A 21,174-nucleotide genomic window follows, 5' to 3' on the forward strand; every position below is an offset into this window, starting at 1 on the left:
GAACGATCTAAATTGTTTAAACTAATGATGGTGCTGTAGAGAATAACCAAAATGCTACATGAATGTCCATCTGTACAAAATGTGGTTCCAGTCCTTCAGTTTTCAGGGTGTTGTCCCACAAAAATGGACCTTTCCAGGTAGAATGGGTTGCTTTAGTTGATAAAAAATGATAAAGTTTACCACTATATGCCTCCTGATGATTAACAAAAATGTATTTAAGGCTAAGCAAAACTAAGCCCCAATCAACAAGGCTACTTAAAGTTTGCTTTGTTTTACATTTCTGATGAAAACCCCTCACATGGTACCAACTGTCGAAATGAGATGGTGCTCAGGTAAAATTAAAAGGAACAGTGCATCAACTTGCAAGGGACAAACTCCAAAAATAAAACGCCTGATTATGTGGTTTTTGTCAGCTGTTTGAACGACGGCATCAGCAGGACGTATTACGTTATATATACTAGTATACATGTAGTTAAAAATGTTAAGTATCCAAACAGCTCAGACTTAATTTACTGTAATTTCTCCGAACTTTGGCAGTGTTGTAACAGTGTAGGAAGAAGTAATGCAATTTGGTCTACTCCTAAAAAAAGATCCAGTGTTTGGGGTCCTTAGGGAGTAGTGAGATGCTATACAAATACAGGTCATTTACCATTTACAACATTTGTTTTTATATGAATTCTGCAGTGACTTCTGGCTTAGATTTTCTCTGCAGAACCCCCTGAAAAAACACAAGATGCTGCTTCATTCAGTTGAATTTATTTTACGAGTTTGCCCTCATTCTGCTCCCAGATGATGATGATTTACAGCAGGTACACTCCGCCATCAAACCACCACACAGAGAAGTGAGTCTGCAGACCTGGAGTGGAGGCTGGACGGAGGCAGCGAGCAGCGGCGCCTGGCCTGCAGGTGCAGCCTCTTGGACGTGCAGCGGGGTCTCATGAATGCCCGATTCAGAAAACGGCCCCCATCGGGCCTGTTCTCCAGGCCCGGGGCTAATCCCGGCCCCTAATCGGATTATGTAAATTCCTACTCCACACAGAGACTTTTATGGAAGGCTGCGTCTTTGAAACAACACTTGAAGGGTGTAAAAAGAACAGTGACAATTGGTTAAACTAGATGTGTTTTTCTGTCTGAACGAAGGTTGAAAGTGGGAGGCAGAGGAAGGGGGTGAGATGGGGGAGTGAGGAGTGGCTGCAGAGAGGTGAGTTAGACGCTGTGCTCTCCGTGTTTCCGCTCTAATTTATGTGTGGCCCCTTGGAATGGCTCAACAAGATTACCGTAGTCATAACAAAACCCATATTGTCCGACTGTCAATCTGGATATGGTATTTTTACCTTTTGTGGCCCAATCAGGCCGGATTCAAAGCAGAGCAGCCACTGATATCAAGGTCTTTTCCTCGGTGGAGGGGACGGTGGGTTGTCCATGCCTAATGTCAGAGAAGCAGAAAGGAATAAGTGTCCACAGCAGTAAGAGAAGGATCAGAGAGATGAACGTCTCAGTTTCACTTCAATAGGAATTTATTTGTCACCTTTAGCGCTAACCTTCAAGGATTAAATGAGCAATGAATCATAAAAGCAGCACAAATAGTCATTTAAAGAGCTGTTAAATCATAAAAGCGGCAGAAAGGCCCCCACAAAAAAGACATCATTTAAACACAGCAGCATCATAAACACACACACACTTGTTCCAAGTGACAGAAAAAGGAGGAGTTACGTGTTTTAACAATCACACCAACCTCACACAATGCACGCAGCGGCTCCACGACAGCACACGTCAGACAATGGAGCTTGCGCTGCTATAAAAATGTGGGATGCAAGCACTCGGCACTCTCATCCCTCCCTCCTTCTCTGTGGCTCTCCCCTCTCCTCACTTGGAGCTCAGTGAGCATGAGGAGACGCGTCTAAGTGGACCTTCACACTGGTCTCCAGGACACGTCAATGACAAAGGAACCTCTGCCTCTGAGATTTCTGCACATTTCCCACACACAGGTACAGGTGAGACATTTACTTCATTCTCTAGGATTTTCCCTCCTCCGAGGCAATATTTCCAATTATAGTAGCATAGTAGATGTTTAATGTGCTGTAATTTATAGTTGATAGCTGCAGATATTTGTTATCAAAATATTAAGTGCAAAAGAAGTTTAATAAATAGATTCTAATGTAGCTTAAAATACCATCTGTTAATGATTTAAAGGCTTCATCACTTGCAAATGGTAAACACTGCAGAAGAACTTGATGTGTCACTTGTGCCAGCCAAAAAAAACTCTTGAATATGCCTTTAAATATGAAGAAAAACACAAAGGCTGCGTATTGCAGAAATAGGTAGCAAATGAATCAATTATGATAAATGCTTTTGGGGGGTTTAAAACAGTTTGCAAATTTCACCATGCTCCTGGTGCCTCCACCTTCCTCCTATCACTCCCCAGCGCTGATGATTTCTTTATTTATTTTAAAGCTTTTTTCTGTTTTGCATTGAGTTTGGAATCAAAAACTCAAAATAAACACAAATTACTCTCATATCTTGTATTAAGTGGCCTAACATTGTGTCACTTGTTGCAGCTGAGCTCAGCACCATGACCAGAAAGGTGTTCACCAACACGAGGGAGCGTTGGCGCCAGCACAACGTCAACACTGCCTTTGCCGAGCTCCGCAAGCTCATCCCCACCCATCCTCCGGAGAAGAAGCTGAGCAAGAACGAGATCCTGCGCCTGGCCATGCGCTACATCAACTTCCTAGTCCAGCTGCTGGAGAGCCAGAGCGGCCAGCCGGCCGGCCACTCCCCCACCGCCCTGCTCACCTTTCTCAGAGGCAACATGGAGCAGCTGCACTCCCCTCCTCACCCCTGGGCCCTGACCAGTGACACGGAGGCTCCGTCGCCCGGATCCAGCTGTGACAGCTCTGAGGCCTGGTAGAGCCACAGCTCATCTAACAGAAGCAACTCTGGAGTGAACTTTTGGACCCTTTCTTTCTTCCCCGGGGTTTCTGCTCTGATCTGGTCCTCTGTAAAGACTGTTGTGTGTCTGCCTTCAGGGCAGAGTGTGTGATAGTCAAACGTGGCTGAAAAGTGAGCACCGTCTCTGTGTTGAAGTTATGAAATATAATTTGCAGGTGAAATTGATTTGTGTTCTGCATGGGTGTGTAAAAACCTGGATGTACTATTCCTCTCGTGTCTTTATGTTAATATTCCTTGTTGCCGGCCCGCCTTGAACTAATTTCGTTTTGCAGTATCGGGGTGTTTTGCCAACGAGGAAAAATGGAAGGGATTAAGGAATTTCTCATTCCGAGCAAAAGATTGAATAAGGAATTTGAATAGATAATGGTTCAGCCAAGACTGCAAATAATCTCAAAATAACCAAGGGCACTTTTTCCCCACTAGTCGACATGCTACCCCCGTCCTCCGAGAGAAGACTACATGTGACCTTTCTTTTCAATTATCAAGGTTATACCACTTCACAAAACTCAATCCTAAGAAAGCCTTCCCCCCCTTTTCTCATCCCTTTCACACAACAGCGTCAGTATTTGTTACTAGTCAGGTTGGATTTTGGCAAAACTGACAATCTTCTTTCAGTAACTGTACACAAATCTCTTCGCTGTGTTTTCACTTGGTCATTTTTTGTACAATACGCATGTCATATAGCCAAAGATGATGATAATAATAATAATAAGTTGATTGTCTCCTGTTAAGAGTGTGCCGATGATCTTCTGATACCTCTTTTGTAAGTTATTTTGGTTTGTTTGTGAATATAAGGTATGTTATTTATTTGAACTATTTATTTAATAAATGATTTGTTACCTTCTGAATTGTTAAGTATGAGTAATTGTTTCACTAAAGTGTTTCAAAGCCCCCAGTAAGCAAATACTGAATCACATAGACATAGATACATTTTATTATTTTAACCTATTATAGAAAAGGGGATCTGGACGATAGTTTCAGTCTGACATTTACTCCAGGTGCTGATATGAAATCTAATCTTTCAGGATGGTTCAGTAAAAACAACAATCCTGGTTGAAAAGTAGTTTTTAAATTGTAGCGTCGTCTGTGTGACCACTGAAATTTAAGTTTATTCAGATAATGCAACAAATGAACTGCTCAGAGGAGTTACAAAGATTATCCACACTTCTGCCCATCTTTCCCCAGGTGTGTATCAATGCAGCTAACCAAAAATTTAATTGCATACTTTTAGATAATAAACTCCATCTTTTAACTAATTTACTTTGCCATTTCAAACTTTTGTTTTTTTTTATCCAACAGTTTTATTTTCAAAGCTAGTTGTTTCACCCATCCACCCTCCGTGTTTAAATGATTTATGCACTTCTTTTAGCTATCAGTAATTTTTGTTTTTACATTTTGTTTCCTTTTTTTGTTTTATTCATGCTAATATTAAGTAATCTCTGGGATATTTGTAACCCTGCTTGGTAATCACTATTCTAAACTGGTAGAGGAAGCAGGAAAGTGGACACTCTGACAAAAAGGTCAATTTGTGGGTTGAGGTAAAAAAAAAAAAAAAAAACATAAAAAATAAACACCCAAACACTCAAAAAACCCAAAAAATAACCTATAGTTAACAATAACCAATAAATATACTATATATAATTTCATATAGATAGATATATAGTTTTTTACAATGTAAGTTGCCTTTTCAGAGTTGCTGTGAATGGAACAAACTCATACAATGCACAGTAAATAGTGACATGTGGAGTGGAATAGTTAAGTTGTTTCACGCTATGTCAGAAACACAGCTGATGGGAAATTAAGAGCAAATCTGCTGCTCTTTGTTCTTGCTCAGTAAGCCCAGAGACATTTGCTTTCAGCAGCGCCCGTGATGACCGTGTGGACACAAAACTGACCTCTGCTCTCTGTCTACTGACCAGAGGCCTGAGGGATGAGTGCTCTATGTGACCGCTTAACTTGCAACCCCTGAGGTCAGAGGTCGCTCTGGAGTCAACCACTGTCGAGATGACCAGAGTGCAAATTCCGCTCTTGCTCGCTCTCTCTTATTTTTTTAAAGGATAGCATCACTCTGTTGCTTCATAAGGTATTTAGCAGCCCTCATTTTTACTGCTGCCAATAAATAATTAGGCCTTTTTTTAATTATCAGAATAGCTGCGGATCAATTTTTAGTCAGCAAACCTATTAATGGATTATTTCTTTCACCTCTAGCTACAATATCAACAGTCTTCTTGTTTGGCAGCCGGTTAAACTGAGGTCAGACATTTACATGTCTAATCGCCTATTGTGACTACAGAAAATGGGCCCCGTTTTCAGGCAAGAGGCAGCAACTAACTGAGCTGCAGAGTAAACACTGAGTCGGTTTTAGGCGCTTTCACCCCGGCTGTTAAACTCCGGCTAATGGTGTGTAAACGGAGCAGAGGGCAGCTGGACACAGTGACTGCAGGCCTGTGGGAAGTGACAGGTGACTCTTTGTGATGCTGCAGTAATACTAAATGAATTCTATGGTAGAGGCAGAATGACAAATATTTCAATCAAACATTATGGCTCACCTATAACATGAATTTAGGAAGTGTTTACTGCTTGAGCAATTTAACAGGAAATTGAGAAACTTTCTGGTAAAATGCAAAAAAGATTAAAATAACAGGGGACTCCTCAGTGGGCTGAACTTTTTGGTGAAAATCATCATGATGTTTCATAATTCAGTCATCTGACACTGGAGGAAGGCGTGTGAAGCCTTTTCCGTACAGGCTGTAAGGCTGTGAAAAAGCATTTTGTTGAACCACCTTATTTACAGAAAACGCCTAAGCAGTGTGAGCATAACTCTGACCTCAACTTTCCACAAGGATTATGAAACCATGCACTGAGAAATAATAACAAATCTGTACGCTTCTCATTCCCTCCACCAAGTATATTTGCCTGATTGACTATTCTCTCCCAAGTATGTGGGCAATCGTCTATTGAGAGCACATTTCCTTATCAGCGTCTAGCACACTGTCTGAATCCGTTATCACAATGGGCCAGATCAGTGCAGGCAGCCCCTCGCTCTCTCGGCTGAGGCGCCCATGAAAAAGAATTTCTGGAGTTGGGTGCCAACCGATAGGCCCTGAGCTCTTTATCCCCTTAAAGCCAATTCACACTCTGCATGTTTAAATATCTCAGCTCAACCCCTGCCCTCCCACTCCCATCACGCACTCGAACCCCTCCTCCTCCCCCTGCACCTTCCTCTCGCTCTCTCTCTTACCCTTCCGAGTCCAAGCATAGAATTGCGAAGCTGCCGACCTGCAGCACGGGTGGGTGGCTGGGTGGGATGCAGGTGCAGGGCTGGTTGGATAGTGAGAGGAGGGGAGTCTTCCATTGTTGGGCTGGACAGCACCCTCTCTCCTCTGGAGCACCCTCTGATGGGGGAGCCCACTGACAATCACACATCCTAATCTGATTATGCAAATGTCTACTTCAAAAAGCATTGCGCTGTAACCCCTTACCCTGTGGTGGGAAGACAGAGCAAGGAAGGAAGAAGTGGAAGCAGTAGGAATGCAAACAGGAAATGGTAGATTGTTGAGTTCCAGAGAAAATTAAATATGAAGGCAAAAGCACAGTTAGGGGCTCAGTGATTCTGCTGGTTAATCACTCATTGATCATTCACTCTCACACATCCACTGCACCACCAGGGGAGGTCTAAGGTTGAAAACAGTACACACTCGCACACTGAATGGCCAGTGACTGCCTCAGCAGGGCATTGAATCCAATATTCAAATGCTTATTGTTTTTCCAGACGCTCCTGAATCCAGCGTCAAAAGGAATCTACAATGTTAATGAGGGGGACAAAGTACCCAGAGTTAAGATTTACACGCCCAAACAGTCAGTGGTGACATTTCCCAAGAACAACAACGATTCCTGAAGGCGTGGCTGACAACTCTTGCGACCCTTCTGGCCTCAGCAGGTTTCTGAAATCAGCTGCCTCTTTCTGCTCCTGGATATCTTTCTACTACGAGTCTTTAAAATGTTGGGAGACGTGTAGTTATACACTGTAGTACTTTCAGCTAAGTGCTAATGGTATAAAATTCATTGTCGTAGTGTATCATGTTGACATGCACACGTGCCTCTTATCCAAATATGGACTGGAGGCACAAGTGAATATTGTCAGATCAGAAAGTATTTGGTCAAAAACCAAAGTTGAAACTCAAACATAATAATATAAGGATCTGAGTTAGTTCTTGGAGAGCTAAAACTTTACCTATTTTCTTAACTACTTGTTGTGTTGGTAGCCTGGACCGTCCCCCAACTGACGTTTGGAGAGAGGCAGGATGTAACCTGGACAGGTCACAGGCAATGATGGGGTTAATTTGGAGTCACTAAACAAAGACAAAGAACACACAAACTTGCAGAGATGCTGGAACTAACCACTAGTTTTAAGCTAGGGATGCACCGATGCAACATTTTCCTAGGGCAGATATTAAACTCTAGCTTCCATAATCCAGATTTACATCGTAGATGTAGCAGTAAGTAGTGAAGAAGGCTGTGCAGAGACTTTATGTGACGCAGGAGGCTTTTTTAAAAAGGGAAGCGATCAGAAGTATGAGTAATCATATTACTAACTCAAGTTCCACATAAGGTGTGGGAGTTATGTATAAGCCTATATAACTGAAATTTCTACTGAAATTTCCAATTCACTCTACCTCTACTATACTAACAACCACAAACTGGTGCTCTGAAAACTTTTATCATTTCCTAGTGTATTTCTCCTATTTATTTGTTTTATTTTTTCCAGCACTGTCAAATTTACGGTTATTATGTTTTAACGCATGGTGAAATAAGACATGGTTCATAAAAAGGAAGTGAGTCAAGGTTCAGATTTATTTACTTAATAATCATCTTTTCTTATATACTTTTAAAAAAGGATCAGACCACAGCTGGTTTTCCTGCTGACATTCAGACACCATGGATCTGCGTCTCTCTGCCTGCATCCTGCTGGTACTTTGTGCGACATGGAGTGCAAACGGAGGGAACATTTTGGTGTGGTACACTGATGGCAGCCACTGGATAAACATGAAGCCTGTTCTGGAGACGCTGGTTGACAGGGGACACCAGGTGACTGTACTGGTCCCGAGCTCGTCATTATACATGAACACCAATGAGCCATCCCGCTTTCACTACGAGCCCTTCAACGTATCTTTCTCAAAAGATGCCCTGCAAGATTTTTTAGAAGAATTCCTTCGATTCTCCATGTATGAAATTGATTATATGAACTACTGGGAGATCTACATCAGATTCAGTGAAATAATCAAGACTCAAATGCAGTTTTCTATCCAGTATTTGGACGGTGTGGTGAAATCAGAAGTCGTCATGAAGAAGTTGAAAGAGGGAAATTACGACCTTCTCTTCGCTGATCCAATCTATCGTGGCAGTGACTTGGTAGCAGATATTTTGGGGATCCCGCTCGTTTTCTCCTTGCGCTTCTCCTTAGCTTATAACTGGGAGAGGCATTGTGGTCAGATGCCTGCTCCACCATCCTTTGTTCCCGGTGCCATGAGCAAACTCACAGATAAGATGGACTTCTCAGAGAGAGTGTGGAACTATCTCTTCTATGCTCTCCAAGACATTGCAATGAGTCACATTTTTGGAAAAGTAGACAGATATTACTCTGATGTCAAAGGTGAGCAAATAGGCACTAAGCACTGATAAAAAAAAAAAATTGAAATCTGCTAATACTATAAATACAGTGTTTTATATCTCATCAGATCTGTGCAGATTTGTGCAGAGTTCTGGAGATGATGGCATTGTGATCTTCACTTTAGGATCCATGATCAACAACGTCACCAAGGAGAAGGCAAACATGATAGCCTCAGGCCTCGCTCAGATCCCACAAAAGGTCAGAGGATAATCTTTGTGCTAGCTGTAATCAATTTGTGTAAAGTATGGAGTAGTTTTTCATGTTTCAGATAACTGCATTAATTAATGACATTACAGATTGGACGTTTCAAGTTCCCCTCCCTTATGGGAACATGCCAACTTAAGTTTGTTTTGTTTTTTTAAATTCAGAGTGTGCAAATTCTTTGTCACCAACTTGATACACTGTGATACACCAACAAAAACACCACAGTACACCAACAACACAGTGTAAGCTTAGAAATGTTTCACCATTTACAGGTGCTGTGGAGATACAGGGGAGAAAAACCAGCAACTTTGGGTGCCAACACTCGAATATATGACTGGATCCCTCAGAATGACCTCCTGGGTAAGTAAAGTTGGTACTCATGGATATGGGCTTGGGTGGGCAGAAATTGTACTAGTGAAATGAGATGCTGGAAAGATTGCAAATTTAACAGTACCACTGCCAACCAAATTATTTTTTTTCTCAAAACCTTTACTTAATTTTAATTCTTAAAGCCACTTGAGGCTTATTTCACAACATTAAATGTGTTTTTGGAAGCTGTGAGCACTTTTTATAACACAAGGAAACAATTTAAAGACTGAGAATTTTCTGACATACTATCCTGATAACTTATTACTTCTTGTGCAAACCTGCTATGTTGATTAGGTTGTGATTTTCTCTCTCTCTCTCTCTCTCTCTCTTCTTCTGTTGCACTATAGAGTACTACAGTGCTAAAACCCCCTGTTCCGGATTATTAAAATGCTCCTGTTGTCCAAATGTAAAAAACTAACTTTCAATGTCACATGGTTATTTGGCATGTGTTAGGTCACCCTAAAACTAGAGCTTTCATCACTCATGGAGGCACAAATGGGATTTACGAAGCCATCTACCACGGAGTTCCCATGGTGGGCATCCCAATGTTCGGTGACCAGCCAGACAACATGGTCCATATGAAGGCTAAAGGAGCTGCAGTTATTCTCAATTTGAACTTCATAACCACGGAAGCGCTTAGAGACGCAATCAACACAGTCATCAATGACAAATCGTGAGTTCTCTGAACTATCTGCACTTTGGATTAAGCACTGAAAGCATAGACTGTAAAACAAAAAAAGCATTCAAAGAAAGGATGAATGTAGGTTCAGAGTCTGAAAAGTGAAGTCTGCCTCTGCAGAAATCCATACAAGAGGATATACAAGCCTATAGCTCTTTCAACACAAAGCGTTCCTAAATTATGGTCACATTTAAAATAAAACAGATGTCAACACTTTAGGACATGGCTACTTTGCGTCATTACCCTATGAATGTGCAGTAACCTCAGATTCTCAGTTAGTCATGCTCAAGTCAAGGCTTCAAAATAGGATTTTACTAATCTGTTATTTGTCATATGGGCAATTTTATTTTTTTATGTACAGTAAATGATTGAAGCTGATTTTTTTTCTTTTTTCAAAAACCTATATCCACATTCACAGGTACAAAGAAAATGCTATGCGGCTGTCCAGCATCCACCACGACAGACCCATCAGTGCTCTGGAAGAGGCAGTATTCTGGATCGAGTTCACACTGAGAAACAAAGGAGCCAAGCACTTGAGGGTCCAGGCCCATGAACTCACCTGGTACCAGTATCTCAGCCTGGATGTCCTGGGCTTCTTCCTCACTATAGTTCTACTCATCATATTCATCTTCATCAAGACCTGCAGTTTGTGTTTGAACAGGTGTTGTGTCAGGAAAGGAAAGACAAAAAAGAAGGCTGAATAACAGACTGAACAGAAACGGTGCTGTGAGTGTTGGACTGGGGCAATATTTGTTACCTGCATGAAACTTTCTTTCATATATGTTGAATTTCCCATCATCTTCTCCTTTATGTATCACCACTAGCTACATTAACAGATGCACCAATTTGCAGAAGTGTACCTGAAGTTGATCTGACATTAAAAAGAGGTTTACACAAGCATATACATTTGAATAACATCTATTATCTATGTTTCTTTTTCCCCATCTTCTTTGAACTTCCCCAGCATCAGCTCTATAAATACTATACCATCTACTGCAGTGTAATGGCCACAAATCTGGATTTGAAAAATAATAGAAAAAGGTTTCTTTTTTAGGCAACTCAAATGTCAACCACCATCCTGTGAAGCAGCTGCAGTAAATTGGAAGATATCTGGTCACACGAAAATACACAACTGCTATAATTTTATTTCCAAAATATCTGATGTAATGTGGCCTTATTGTCATGTAATACCACTTAAATGGTGCACTGAGTCAATGTAGCATGATCTCTGCCCTGAAAGATGTAGGCAATACAATGGAAAGCACTGGTGTCCTAGTCAATGGGACAGCAAACAGTGACTTGAACACCTTGAACATGGCTCTCATCACTACCAGATCCTCCCAGAAGATAACATGCTCACTTCCAAAGAAAATAACATTGGAGCAGCTTACAGCTCTTCAAGAGTAAAATGAATCAATGATACTCAATTAACACCATTTCTTGTGAACTGATAAGATAAGAAATGTTGTTGCCTATGATGTCTTTGTAAAGCACTTTGAATCACCTTGTTGTTGAATTGTGCTATACAAATAAACTTGCCTTGCCTTGCCTTGCCTATGATGACACGTAGGAATAGCAATCTGTTACTGACAGTTCAAATACATTTGCTAAGATAGCTTTTCGTGAAACGGTTTCATACAAACACAATTGCTATTCATGATTAGCTTAATTATGTCAGAGCAAACTGTGAATTTGTTTCTATTTCATGAAAGTGTTGCCACCTGGTGGTGAAAGTTTTAGGTTCATTTTTGCTGACAGTAATTACAAATAGCACCCACATTGGTTCAGTTATGTGGATCTGGATGACACCTGGTGAAAATCAAATCTCAGGACTTACCACAATTCACTGATCACATTAACTCGGTGGACCAACATTGAAAATTCACCAGGTAGGATATGAAAAGTAGCAGGTTAGCCTTCCTAGACTGTGAGATTTCCATCAGTAATGGGGGGCATTGAAAAGTCAATGTGTACCATCAACCTATCCATACTGATCAGTATTTAAGCTTTGAAGCTCATCATCCATTGGAGCATAAACTGGGTGTCATTAGGACGGTACAACACAGAGCAAACACCATCCCCACAGACACAGCAGCCAGGGAAGCAGAAGAACATCACATCAAGAAGACCCTGAGTAAATGTGGTTATCCCAGCTGGGCATTTCTCAAAGCTGGGAAGGCGCCTCAAGAAAGCTCCAGCCAATAAAGGAAAGATGGTCAACTGCCGCCTAAGCAAAAACCCTTAGTGATCCCTTATGTGTCAGGAGTATTGGAACAGTTGAGATGCAATTTTTTTTCTAAACGCTGCATCTCTGTGGCTTTTAAACCCCAAAACACACTGCGCCAAAAGATTGGTCCACCCAAGGATTGGGTCCCCCAACACAAACAGAGTAATGTAGTGTACGCTGTTAAGTGCCAGTAGGATTGCCAGGATTTATACATCAGAGAAACCAAACAACCTCCAACTGTAGCCAATCCCCAACTCTCTGTGAATGGTACTCTTGGCCATTGGTCAATGGTCATTAGAGGATCAATAGGGTGCCCATGACCCTCTAGGGGACACTCCCACAGGGCTTAAAATCTGGGACTCTCCACCAATTGTTCTTACAACTGAAGAAGCTTCTTGGATGAGAGATGAAACATCTTCAAGGAAACTTAAAGAAGTTCAGACACTTTTCCTTGATTTCAGTCATTGTGCAAATGTACTGTTTATAAGATCGGGGAAACCTGCTGTCAACTGAGACTGAAGAAATCACTTGGATGAGTGACGAAACGTTTCTCCCACTGAAAATGACACGTCCAGATGAACAGAATCAACCTTTTGGAATTTACTTACCTGCATGCTTGAGCATGCACCAAGATACAAATAGCACAATTAAGATACTCTAGCTTGCCAAATGTATTTGCATTATTTCCCATCTGCCTTCAAATGTATATGAACTTTAGTGACATCTCACTCTTCATGGCGCAGGGTCAGTTTTTTGGACCCAGTCTCCTGTTCATTGCAGGCACTGTGGCACATCTTTTTGAAAACGTCGGGGTGCTTCAAATCTTAAGATTTTTGGGGGGCAGCTATTTTGGCATTTCATCACCATGTCGAAGGCAGGCGACTTGGCGCTCTTTTTTGGGTAATGGAATTTCAGTTCCCATTTCAGTTCCCTTGGTGTTCATCTGAACAACAGACTGGACTGGACTCATAACTCAGACGCCCTCTACAGGAAAGGGCAGAGCAGGCTGTACCTGCTGCGGAGACTCAGGTCGTTTGGGGTGGAGGGCCCACTCCTGAAGACCTTCTATGACTCTGTGGTGGCTTCTGCTATCTTTTATGGTGTGGTCTGCTGGGGCGGCAGCATCTCTGCTGGGGACAGGAAGAGACTGAACAGGGTGATCCGAAGGGCCAGCTCTGTTCTAGGATGCCCTCTGGACCCAGTGGAGGTGGTGAGTGACAGGAGAATGGCGGCTAAGCTGTCATCCCTGTTGGACAACGTCTCCCACCCCATGCAGCAGACTGTGACAGCACTGAGCAGCTCCTTCAGTGGGAGACTGCGGCACCCACGGTGTGGGACGGAGAGATTTCGCAGGTCTTTCCTCCCCACTGCTGTCAGACTCCACAACAAAGACTTTAACTGAACAAACACACACATCCACACATGTGCAATAACACTAAGTGCAATAATCCTTTCTGGCATCGTTGTATTTTTACTCAGTTGTATATAGCATTCGTATTCTATTTTTATCTTATTGTATATTTTTATTCTATTTTATTCTACTGTATATAGTATATTATTTTATTCTATTCTGTACAGCTGTGTACTGTATTTATTCTTATTGTATTCTAATTTTTGCGTCATAACTTTTGCACTGTCCACTTCCTGCTGTGACAAAACAAATTTCCCACGTGTGGGACTAATAAAGGTTATCTTATCTTATCTTATCTTATTAGATCTCTTGGGCAGAACCAGATCTAGCTGCAGTCAATATAAGGGTGATAATGTGGGCTGTCTAACTGCAGTCTTGGGAAGTGATTTAGTGGACTATCACTACAGCGACAACGATGACAAGCCAGCTTGTCATTGTTGCGCTTATAGACATTTTGCCCATGTTGTGCAAAATGGGGCTAACAGCCATTCATATACCTAAATCTTAAAATCTCTGTGTGGGAAACACTGATTTTTTTGTTTTGTACATCTCCAAAACATGAATTCTACCTAACCTAACTGATTTGCTTAGTTTTGTTCAGTTGAGTTGCAAATAATTCAGTTCAAATAATGATACTCAACAATGATTGCGCTTAATTGTCTAAAGCTGATGTATGAATGTACTGAAAAATATTGTTAAAGTTAAAATACTCAAGAGTAATAAACTAGTACAGTTTATGAACATTTTACTGATGGGCTTTTTTAGACAGAGGATTTAATTATTTCTGATATTTCTGAATTGGATTAAATAAACACTCTGTTTTAATGTTCTCCAGTGTGAGCATCTCTAATCTGAACTAATATCAGCCTTCACTGATAGCCAAGGCTCTCTGACACCGGTCATTGAGTGTTACTATTAAACCCCATTTCACATTTAACTTTCAAAGTAGCATTGCAAATATCATCAAAGGCAAATGTGCAATAAGAAAACGCTGAGCTTTTGTAGAGCCATGAACACGTTACTCAGCTACATTTCATCTTGAAAGGATCTGCTCAAAAATCAGCCACTACGAACGGATCCAAAACAGATCCAGACCAGATGAGCTGTGAAATGATTTGTTCCACACATCTGACTGCGATCATGATCCTTCCCGCTGTGCAAGTGGACCCGGTGTTACGGATCCGGTATTGAGCCTGTGGTACATCCGGGGCGGGTCCGGTCCGGATTAGTCAGGGAAGTTTTAGCGGATTCAGGCCCGTGTTTACTTTCGGCGGTGTTGAGCTGTTCTGTCACCTGCTGTCGCGATTCACCGTCTCTTTACTCTGGTAAGCTGCGCTTATAGACATTTTGCCCATGTTGTGTAAGCAGTTACATTCATACTGACACTTTATAGTTTTATTTTAGGGAGCTCGGTCATGTCTCCGTCAGCGGCCCGAGTTTAATGCCTTCCGGTATTGTGGTCACGTTAAATCAAGGTTGTATAACGGCCACAACCAGTAACAATCGTCATTCTCGAAGATTGTTTTCCTTACTTTCTTGTTTGTTTTTCCGTGTGGCTTTGTTTGTTTTTTCTCGCTTGTGTTTCTGGTGACAGAAACTTAATTTCTTTCGAGGGGAATTTTGTTCCATCGAGCTGCTGGTGTCAGGTTCAGGCAGCAGGCTGACTTAGAAATTGTTTACTTGCACGCTAGATGTATCCTGTTGAATACTTTGTTGAATATACTCTAGTTTTTTATATTTTCAGATGTGATACGGTTTCTTGGACATCTCATAGAGAAGTTTGGTGAATTCAACATTTGAAATGACTACTATTTTGTATTACTTCACTCTACCTCTCCTCAACTAACAATTACAACATCAGGCTTTCATATCCTTTTTATTTCTTTGATTCTCATACAAGTTAGATGTTACTCTTGTTTTTTCCCCCCACTATTGTCAACTTTACTATCATTACTTTATAGCCCATTATGAAATGACCAATGCAGTACACAAAGAAGTGAGCCAGAGTTCACCTTTATTAAGTTAATGATTATTTTTCCTGGAATGCTTTCACCAAAGGATCAGACCACAGCTGGTTTTCCTGCTGACATTCATGGAGCTGCGTCTCTCTGCCTGCATCCTGCTGGTACTTTGTGTGACATCGTGTGCAAATGGAGGGAATATTTTGGTGTGGTACACCGAAGGCAGCCACTGGATAAACATGAAGCTTGTTCTGGAGACATTGGTTGACAGGGGACACCAGGTGACTGTACTGGTCCCGAGCTCGTCAATGTACATGAACACCAATGAACCTGCCCGCTTTCACTATGAGCCCTTCAATGTCACTTTCTCATTGGAGGCTATGGAGGAGTTTCTAGAAGAGTTCCTCCAATTCAATGTATATGAGATTGATTATATGAGCTACTGGGAGCTCTACATCAGATTCATTGACATAATGAAAACTGACCTGCAGTTTTCTATCCAGTATTTGGACGGTGTGGTGAAATCAGAAGCCGTCATGAAGAAGTTGAAAGAGGGAAATTATGACCTTCTCTTGGCTGACCCCATCTACCCTGGCAGTGACTTGGTAGCAGATATTTTGGGGATCCCACTCGTCTTCTCCTTGCGCTTCTCCTTAGCTAATAACTGGGAGAGGCATTGTGGTCAGATGCCTGCTCCACCATCCTTTGTTCCCGGTGCCATGAGCAAACTCACAGATAAGATGGACTTCTCAGAGAGAGTGTGGAACTTTCTCTTCTACACTCTCCAAGACATCGTGATTGATCAGTTTTCTTGGAGAGTATTAGACAGATATTACTCTGATGTCAAAGGTGAGCAAATGGACATGAAGCACACGGTTGAAAAAAACAACAACACTGTTAAATGTAGTGTTTTTATATCCCATCAAACCTGCCTAAGAAAATACAACCTGCATGAACTATTGGTGATATGTTGATGTCTATTATTCATGCACTGCAACAGGAACTCCCACCAGTGCCTGTGAGTTGATGAGTAAAGCAGACATCTGGTTAATTCGAACCTACTGGGATTTTGAATTCCCTCGTCCTTTCCTCCCCAACTTCAAATATGTTGGTGGGATCCACTGCAGACCTGCTAAACCTTTACCAGAGGTAAGGACACTCAACTATTACCAACTAATTAATCATTACAGAATATTTGTGCCAGGAGCAGTGAAACCATCAAAATGTTGAACAAAAATAATAAAAAAAACAGCTGGTTGTTGGCTGTGGGATAATATTCGACTTGTTACAGGATCTGGAGGAATTTGTGCAGAGTTCTGGAGATGATGGCATTGTGATCTTCACTTTAGGATCAATCATCAACAACGTCACCAAGGAGAAGGCAAACATGATAGCCTCAGGCCTCGCTCAGATCCCACAAAAGGTCAGAGGTCAGAGGATTTGTGCCAACTGTAATCAATTTGTGCAAAGCATGGAGTAGTTTTTCATGTTTTAGATAACCAATTACCAAGTGCTCTTCTTCTGACCATCAGAAATGAATTACTATTTCTTAACATGTTGTATTGTAATTAACAATTATTATTCAAGTTGCATGTACCTTGTGGGAATTGGCTTACTTCATTTTTATATCCTTATTCTTTTAAATTTCACATTAATATTTCTGAGCAGTGTATTTTAAAAGAACCCTTTGAAAACACATTAGATCTCAGTGTGCAAAAAAAAATCATGTTGAATATCTATAATGATACTGACTGTAAAGGGAAAGACAACCTAACAAGTGCTGAATTCAAAGACGCACTGAAAATGCAAATGTAAAAAATAATGATTCAGCAGGCTAGTCTATTTTGCCAAAATATTATTGCAGCAAATCAAACAGGGTATTCTGTAGTTTCAGACGACTTCACAAATAGGTACCAGGGCATCACAGGCAGTCAGCGCTATCCATTCCTTTATCCACCAGGAACTGCCAGCATACTCCTGCCACATGAGCCTGTGTATTGTTGTGCATCAAGAAGAACCCAGAGCCCACTGCATCAGTGTAGAGTCTGAAAATGGGTCCAAGGATTTTATCCACATACCTAAATGCAGTAAAAGTACTGTTGCCTAGTCTGTAGGTCTATGCATCGCTCCATGGATATACCTCCCCAAACTATCATGTAACTAGAAACTCCTCCATGCTCACGACACTGTGCTGGGAGACAGCAAACCTTCTTTCAATGTGACATATTGAAGTACTACCTGCATAAGTTGTAATGGAAAAAACACCATGTGAACTTTCTATTTAAAGGTGCTGTGGAGATACAGAGGAGAAAAGCCAGAAACTTTGGGTGCCAACACTCAAATATATGATTGGATTCCTCAGAATGACCTCCTGGGTAAGTAAAGTTGGTACCAATCACAGTTATTTCTTTCTATGTCTGCCTTTTATTCCATGAGAAATAATCCTAATGAAATCAGATGCCACAGAGACGGTAAAGTTCACAGTAACACTGCCAACTAAGAATTTTTACAAAAAATACTCAAATCAGCTCAAATTAGTTGTTCAGGTTTATTGAAACCTTTTTGCTGTCCAAGTGTGAAAAACGTACTCCAGATGTTTCATGGTTATTTGACATGTCTTAGGTCACCCTAAAGCTAGAGCTTTCATCACCCATGGAGGCACAAACGGGATTTATGAAGCCATCTACCACGGCGTTCCCATGGTGGGCATCCCCATGTTTGGTGACCAGCCAGACAACATGGTCCATATGAAGGCTAAAGGTGCTGCAGTTATTTTCAACTTGAATTTCATGACGTCTGAAGATCTTAGAGACGCAATCAACACAGTCATCAATGACAAATCGTGAGTTCTTTGAACTATCTGTACTTTGGATTAAATACCGAAAGCATAGATGTTGTACCAAAGACGAATGTGGGCTCAAGAGTATGAAAAGCATGAAGGCCAAGAATAACATACCTTAAATTTGAATTATTTGGAATTTCCAGCTAGGGGAGAATCCACTGGCTGGAAATTACATACACTGAGCACCATCTGGTCTTAGTTTGGCCAATTTTTAAAAAAAAATTATTTTTAATTTTTAAATACATTTAAATGTCCATGTATTAATTTGTCAATGCAAAAAATGTATAAATGTTTTTGGACTTTGTTTTAATTTGCTGTTAAGCCTCTTTTAATCTGATGGCATAGTAGAAACTTGAACTTCCGAGACAAGTATCTATTCAAACAATTTAATTTTGATGAAGTGATTTCCAATTGTTATTTATTAGGTTGTAGAACATTAATGTTTAAATGGATCCAGTTTTACATCTCTAATGTGAAGTCGTGTGGTCTCAGTTGTCTCAAAGCTTGTTATACATCCATCCTTTTTATACAGTTCATGATTGAATGTTTTTTGGGGGCGTGACTTATAGTAAAGTCCAAATGACGAACATAGCATAATAGCAGGTCATGAAGGAACAAGGGTCTAATGGGCTTGATCGTTGAAGTACCACAAAAGCTTCAAAGGCCACAAAATGATTGAAATATCTCTAGATGTTTTAAATGTAACATTTTTAAAAAGCATGCAAAATTGCGTACACTCAACAATAGAATTATTAACTCGAACTAAATGAAAACTAATTCTGCAACATTAATTTCTGGTTTTCTTTACAAAAGTTTATTACTAACCTTATGTTCATTGGAGAAATTTAATGACCATGTTATCATCAGATAACACCTCTAGTATGCAGAACAAGAGTCAAATGACCTGCAAAATTCACATTTGTATTTCAGCGCACACAGATCCTCAAGCAGAGGGCCTGGCTTAACAAAGAAAGTTCATAACCATTGTGGTGATACTGGTCATCTCCAATTGGGGTTTTAAGTTTTGTGGAGCGAGCTAACACAAAGAAAGTTTAGAAGCTTTCTTCTAACCTCAGTAAACCCTTTGCCAATGATCTTGGGGTCTCAGTGGTCTCAAAGCTTATTTGGCTTCCATCTTTTTTATACAGTTCATGATTGAAAGGGTTTTTTTGGTATAAATAATAGATAATAGCAGGTCATAAAGGAACAAGGGTCTAATGAGCTTGATAGCGGAAGTACCACAAAAGCTTCAAAGGCCACAAAATGATTGAAATATCTCTAGATGTCAATTTTAACTTGAGGCGTTATCAGTTTTAGAGTTTTGAAATATATCCCTTTATTGTCTGGCAAAAAAAAAAAAAAATCTAAGTATAACAATTCAAAGGTGTTTTTGTTTTTGTTTTTTAAACCTATATCCACATTCACAGGTACAAAGAAAATGTTATGCGGCTGTCCAGCATCCACCACGACAGACCCATGAGTGCTCTGGAAGAGGCAGTATTCTGGATCGAGTTCACACTGAGAAACAAAGGGGCCAAGCACCTGAGGGTCCAGGCCCATGAACTCACCTGGTACCAGTATCTCAGCCTGGATGTCCTGGGCTTCTTCTTCACCATAGTTCTACTCATCATATTCATCTTCATCAAGACCTGCAGTTTCTGCTGGCACAGGTGTTGTGTCAGGAGAGGAAAGACAAAAAGGAAGGCTGAATAACAACTAAACTGAAACGGTGCTGTGAATGTTGGACTGGGGTAATATTTGTTACCAGCATGAAACTTTCTTTCATATATGTTGAATTTCCCTTCATCTTCTCCTTTATGCACCACCACTAATGACTTTAACAGATGCACTAATTTGCGTAACAGAACCTGAAGTTGATCTGACATTAAAAAGCAAATACTGATTGGCTGTGGGGTTTTTTTTGTTTTGTTTTTTTTGTTTGGAAAAAACACTAACGTCAGATTGAATTCAGTATATTCAAATTTGTTTTTGTTTTTTAATGCATAAAGAAATATTTTCCTAAAAAGCATTTCATTATTTATGCATATATTTTATTTACTCTTTTCCCTTTTTTTTTTTTTTTTTTTTTAATTTTTTTTAATTTTTTTATTAATCAATTCAATCTAGGAACTGTGACAATCAACATCTTCATCAATAAATCTGATATCTGGATCATGATTCTGTGGAATTTAAAGTCAGATTTCACTGTATGATAATGATTTATCTTTATGTGGATCAAATTAACTCAACAATGAGATGATACTCTGTAAGGATTTTGTAATAACAAATAAAACATTTGCATGGTGGTGACCCATCACTCTCTTGAATGGATCATTATGATGTATTCAGCTGTGAGCTTGTTGCGGGTTAGCTTTTAACCACTGATGTATCCATCACCATCCCATGGAGCAGCTGTAGTAAACAGGAAGACATCTGAAGATTTTCTTACTGGTTACAAAAAAAGCAACCTACATTTTACTGTCCAAAACATTTATGCAATAGATGTGTCAATTTAATGTGAAATAGAGCCAGCAGTACTTTCACAACTTGTGAGTAGATACAGCATTAACTCTGCCCTGGAAGATGTAGGAAATACAATGGAGAGGCAGAGGAAGTACCAGTGTTGTAGTCAATGGGACAGCATGCAATGAATGAAAACCTTGAAGGAGACCCTCATCACCACTAGAGTCTCCCAGAAAGACACCATGCTCATTTCCTATCAAAAAACAAAAAACCCAAACACGATAGCTCTTCAAGAGTAAAATAAATCAATGATTAATAACATTCTTGTAGACTGATAGAAGAGGCTGATATCTATGAATATGTAAGTGTTAATAACAGTCCAAACATGTTTCAAA

General features: G+C 40.4%; 2 protein-coding genes and 1 pseudogene across 4 annotated transcripts; all 3 read left to right on the forward strand.

The window, feature by feature from the left end:
- Positions 1 to 1,163: 1,163 nt before the first annotated feature.
- On the forward strand, positions 1,164 to 2,911 carry tal2 (T-cell acute lymphocytic leukemia 2; the record flags this gene model as incomplete). Of its 2 annotated transcripts, none has more annotated exons than XM_082553915.1 (2): positions 1,164 to 1,201; positions 2,559 to 2,911. In XM_082553915.1, the coding sequence occupies exon 2, from the start codon at positions 2,573 to 2,575 to the stop codon at positions 2,909 to 2,911; it is 339 nt and encodes a 112-aa protein (XP_082410041.1). In that variant the 5' UTR covers positions 1,164 to 1,201; positions 2,559 to 2,572. The 2 variants fall into 2 exon arrangements, with proteins under 2 accessions (XP_082410041.1, XP_082410040.1); XM_082553914.1 differs by lacking the exon at positions 1,164 to 1,201 and adding an exon at positions 1,523 to 1,994.
- A 4,943-nt stretch (positions 2,912 to 7,854) lies between these two features.
- On the forward strand, positions 7,855 to 10,707 carry LOC309718306 (UDP-glucuronosyltransferase 2A2-like; annotated as a pseudogene). Its single transcript, XR_014280720.1, has 4 exons — positions 7,855 to 8,821; positions 9,100 to 9,187; positions 9,650 to 9,869; positions 10,294 to 10,707. The product of XR_014280720.1 is annotated as a UDP-glucuronosyltransferase 2A2-like (transcript).
- A 4,039-nt stretch (positions 10,708 to 14,746) lies between these two features.
- Positions 14,747 to 20,633, forward strand: LOC309718304 (UDP-glucuronosyltransferase 2A2-like). The gene is made up of 7 exons (XM_082553399.1): positions 14,747 to 14,838; positions 15,572 to 16,323; positions 16,475 to 16,623; positions 16,766 to 16,897; positions 17,762 to 17,849; positions 18,097 to 18,316; positions 19,744 to 20,633. The coding sequence occupies exons 2-7, from the start codon at positions 15,606 to 15,608 to the stop codon at positions 20,027 to 20,029; spliced, it is 1,593 nt and encodes a 530-aa protein (XP_082409525.1). The 5' UTR covers positions 14,747 to 14,838; positions 15,572 to 15,605; the 3' UTR covers positions 20,030 to 20,633.
- Positions 20,634 to 21,174: the final 541 nt, after the last annotated feature.

The sequence above is a fragment of the Aulonocara stuartgranti genome (genome assembly GCF_965226115.1).
Source record: "Aulonocara stuartgranti genome assembly, chromosome: 12".
Classification (NCBI taxonomy): domain Eukaryota; kingdom Metazoa; phylum Chordata; class Actinopteri; order Cichliformes; family Cichlidae; genus Aulonocara; species Aulonocara stuartgranti.

Coding starts and splice junctions, on each gene's coding strand:
- LOC309718304 (XM_082553399.1), top strand. CDS start 15,606: ATGGAGCTGCGTCTCTCTGCCTGCATCCTGCTGGTACTTTGTGTGACA. Junction 16,898..17,761: donor TCGCTCAGATCCCACAAAAG/GTCAGAGGTCAG, acceptor TTCTATTTAAAG/GTGCTGTGGAGATACAGAGG. Junction 17,850..18,096: donor TCCTCAGAATGACCTCCTGG/GTAAGTAAAGTT, acceptor GACATGTCTTAG/GTCACCCTAAAGCTAGAGCT.